This window comes from Arachis ipaensis, chromosome B04, assembly GCF_000816755.2.
Source record: "Arachis ipaensis cultivar K30076 chromosome B04, Araip1.1, whole genome shotgun sequence".
Classification (NCBI taxonomy): domain Eukaryota; kingdom Viridiplantae; phylum Streptophyta; class Magnoliopsida; order Fabales; family Fabaceae; genus Arachis; species Arachis ipaensis.
In genome coordinates, this window is record NC_029788.2 from 131,989,729 (window position 1) to 131,993,461 (window position 3,733).

The 3,733-nt window shown below is 30.9% G+C and overlaps 1 protein-coding gene across 1 annotated transcript in view; it reads right to left on the minus strand.

Moving 5' to 3' along the window:
* The window catches only part of LOC107637444, a 2,635-nt gene continuing 1,522 nt past the window's right edge, over window positions 2,621-3,733 (minus strand). Inside the window, exons 3-4 of the mRNA XM_021122672.1 lie at window positions 3,631-3,730; window positions 2,621-2,705 (exon numbers count right to left, since the gene is read on the minus strand). Of these exons, the coding sequence (XP_020978331.1) occupies window positions 2,677-2,705; window positions 3,631-3,730 (129 nt within the window). The 3' untranslated portion in view covers window positions 2,621-2,676. The remainder of the gene's footprint in view (window positions 2,706-3,630; window positions 3,731-3,733) is intronic.

Genomic DNA, 3,733 nt, shown 5'->3' on the forward strand with positions numbered 1-3,733 from the left:
AAACTATGAGTCGAATCCAATTTTTGTAATTCAAATTTAAACTTATTTAACTTTTTAACTTGGCTTACTTCTAACTGTATTATATGCCGGTGTAGCTTCATGACAAATTTAATTATTAAGCGTGTTATACAAATGAAGCTTGCTACACATACAAGTTTTTTTGTATTACAAGTCTTATAAGTTGGCACAAGTCCAATAAAACACACGTATTACACTTTTATATTCAAGAGTAAATAAACGCACGTTATTCAACCACTTCCTGTTTCTAAAGCACGCTACTCGCCATGTATTATGAACGACTCTTCTTCTTCTTCCTCCATGAAAACGAGTTTCTTGCCAAAATTGAAGATAATGAAACTTCAGAAATACACCCAAACGATTACAGAAATACATCCAAAATTCGTTGAAGTACACCTCATGCATAATTCAGAATTCTTTCTTTTTTTCTTCCTCATCTTCTGCTGTTTCTTCTTCTTAAAAAATGATTTTAGAGCTTGATGTCAAAAAACAATGGAAATCGAGAATAACGAAAAAAGAAAATAGAGAGAAAAGCACGTAAATGAGGAAGGAGAAAGAGAAGGCAAGAAACAAAAAAAAAGAAAAAGAATAAGAGGAAGAGAAAGAAGAACGTGCAGCAAAAAGAAGAAGAAGATGCAGTAAAAACGTACAGTAACGGTTCGAAGCGCGTTAATATAAATGACTTGTAAAGACTTATATAAAAAAAACGCTTGTACGTGAAAAATTATTCTATACAAATATTGTGATTTTCAATCTTAATTACAAAGAATTTCTTATAATTATAACCATTTTTTTTACGCTAGATACTCCATTAGAATATCACAACTCACCGATTTTTTCGATATTGATCAATATTCAATCAACTTTTTCATATTTGCTGTCTTGTCTCTTTTTGTATCTTCCTTCAACATTGTGTTTGAATTTTTTATTGACTAAAAGAAAAAGTTAATTCAATAATTAAACCAATAAATTTTATTTAAGATTTGTATGGGATACTTGTTGATAATTAAGGATAGTTTATATTGAGTAAAGTATCGTTTTTGTCCTTAACGTTAAATCGTCATATTTGTATCCCTAACGCTTGTAAAAGTGATTTAATGTTATCCTGTCATTAATTACACATCATGAGCGATTTAATTTGAGTTTTAAAAATCTCTTCTTGAAGTTAGAATACAAATGTTTAGGATAGAATCGATGATCTACTCCAAAAATAGCTCATCAAATGTTGAAACTAATTCCTACAATATTTACATAATTCACTTTTCTAAGGACATAATTGAATCTAAACATAAATAGTGGGTATAAAATTAAAATCGAACACATCCAAATAAGACCTAATTGAGAATGAATACATTTAAGTGAGAATAATTGAAAAATATAATCTGATTGGTTAGTATAATTAATAGTAGGATAACATTAAATCACTTTTATAAATATTAAGGATACAAATAAGACGATTTAAACGTTAGGGACACAAATAGTACTTACCCTAAACGTTGGGGATAAAAACGATACTTTGTTACTCGTTTATATATTTTGAAAAACGTTCTAGAAAGAACCAAAGGTATGATTGAAGCTAAGTCATGATCATGCTTACACATTTCAAATTAAATAAGAAAATAGTTATTATATGGTGGAAATATCTTGGATCGTCGTCTATAATGTAATGTTGACATTACATTTGAGTTTTAATGTTTTATGCATGATGATGACTTAGCTTTCTCTGTGTCAATATGTGTGTATTAGGGTAGAACAAAGACAAATTACCACATTGCCCACCTCAACATACAACGTTTATATGTATCCATCAACATCATAGATCAAATTAAAGGTAGAAATCTTACTGATGCTGACGTGGCATGCTTTTATTTGCTAGCTTATGGATGATGTAGCTTTTACATTAGATATGGTGAGACCATTTATGGTCCTATGAGGGCCATGTAATGTAACAAACTTCCGTGCTCCTTCCGTATATATCACATTTATTTCATTATTTATTTATTTGTTTCTTCTTTTGTTTTTTACGATACTATTCCAACTTAATAAATTAAGAATTGATTTACTATAAAATTAGACTTTGTCTAAAGATTTACTGATGATTATTAAATCGTTGTATAGATAAAACAAAATTTAAAATTTAACACTTATTTAAATAGAGAAATAAAACAATCACTCAATAAATCACTACAACAGAAGCGAGCAGAGAATAGCGGCGGCAAATTGTTTGCCGTTTTTTCAACAGCAACAATTTTTAGAGGATAACTGCGATCTCTTCCCAAATCATCAATTTGACGCCGAATTGTAGTGAATTAGTGTCGATTCCACTAAGTTCTGCCGTTAACCCCAATCCATTTAGTGATTTTACCCAAATTCAATTCAGAGTACCCAAAATCAATAAATTAAGGAACCCGTCAAAGAAGAGTGTAGAGTACGCAGAACTCTTTCCTGCTCTACCGTGCTCCGCTGTGTCACCGTGAAATCACGTGGTGCCGATCCACCCTTGTCTCATTGCCTTCGACCGTTTCCAGAATCAAATTCGTAGTTTGTTCTCTTCCTCGCGTGAACACAAAGGGACAAAGGCGCGAAACACACTTTTGCGCGCAAATCCTTGCCGCCGTTTTTCTCCGCTTGTCAGTACCAGCTGCATCGCGCTTCTTGTTAGCGGTGAGTCCATTGCCGATCAGCTTCTTCGTTTAGATTATTAATATATGTATGTACAAAGGAAAAGTATGAGGAGCCAATAGAATATTTGTACAATATGTACAATAGAAGTTTATGGAGTATTAGAGATATAACTATTAGTGTTATATTTTTCCATCAACTGAAACTTTTGGGATGAGTAGTATCATAACATGGTATTAGAGCTCTAGATCCGAAAAGTCAAGAGTTTGATCTTTGGTGAACTCCAAAATCGGTTTAAGCTTTTGAAAAGATATTTATTATCCCTAGTACTCAGATGGTTATTCTAAATAGTATGGGGATGTTCATTTTCTCTTCCTTAATAAGATTTTAGCTTGTTCTTCGTTTGTTATCTCTTTCTATCATATGATTTCTTTTTTTCATTTTAATTTTTTTTAACTTAACTAGTATCTAAATTAACTATTAATAATCATTCGATAAACTCAATTTAATACCCAATTTAAAGAGATGAAGATTGTTCTGTATATAAGCCTGAGAGTTAATAAGATGTATAGAGATAATCGACTTATTATCAATACAAAATTAAAAGATTAGAATGAATAAAGCCCAACTACCACCACCAAATTAACACTTTATTAGTAATTATCATATCATATATCATAGATTAGTATAACATTGCAACAATATAATAATACATACATAAAAACGATCCATGCATGCATCCAGCATGCATAAGCATAATTTACACATGCAATAATAGTAATGTAATAACAAAAGAGGAATAACACAAACATACACTACTAAAGATAGAGAAAGAAGCTATGTGTTTTGGTTGGTTACATTACAAGCCAAGGGAATTTGATGATGAGGAACTGAACACAAAGGTCTGAGAAATCGTTTTCAATAAATAAAAATGGGAATAATGTGATTATTAATAATTATATATTATATTATATTAGTTGTTGGTAGAACCTTTAGAAGAAGAAGAGGAATCGGAGATCATCTTCTGTATCATTTGGTTTGTCTCTTCCTCAGACATTCGGTCGTTTTTGCTCTTAGACTCACTATATGCCTC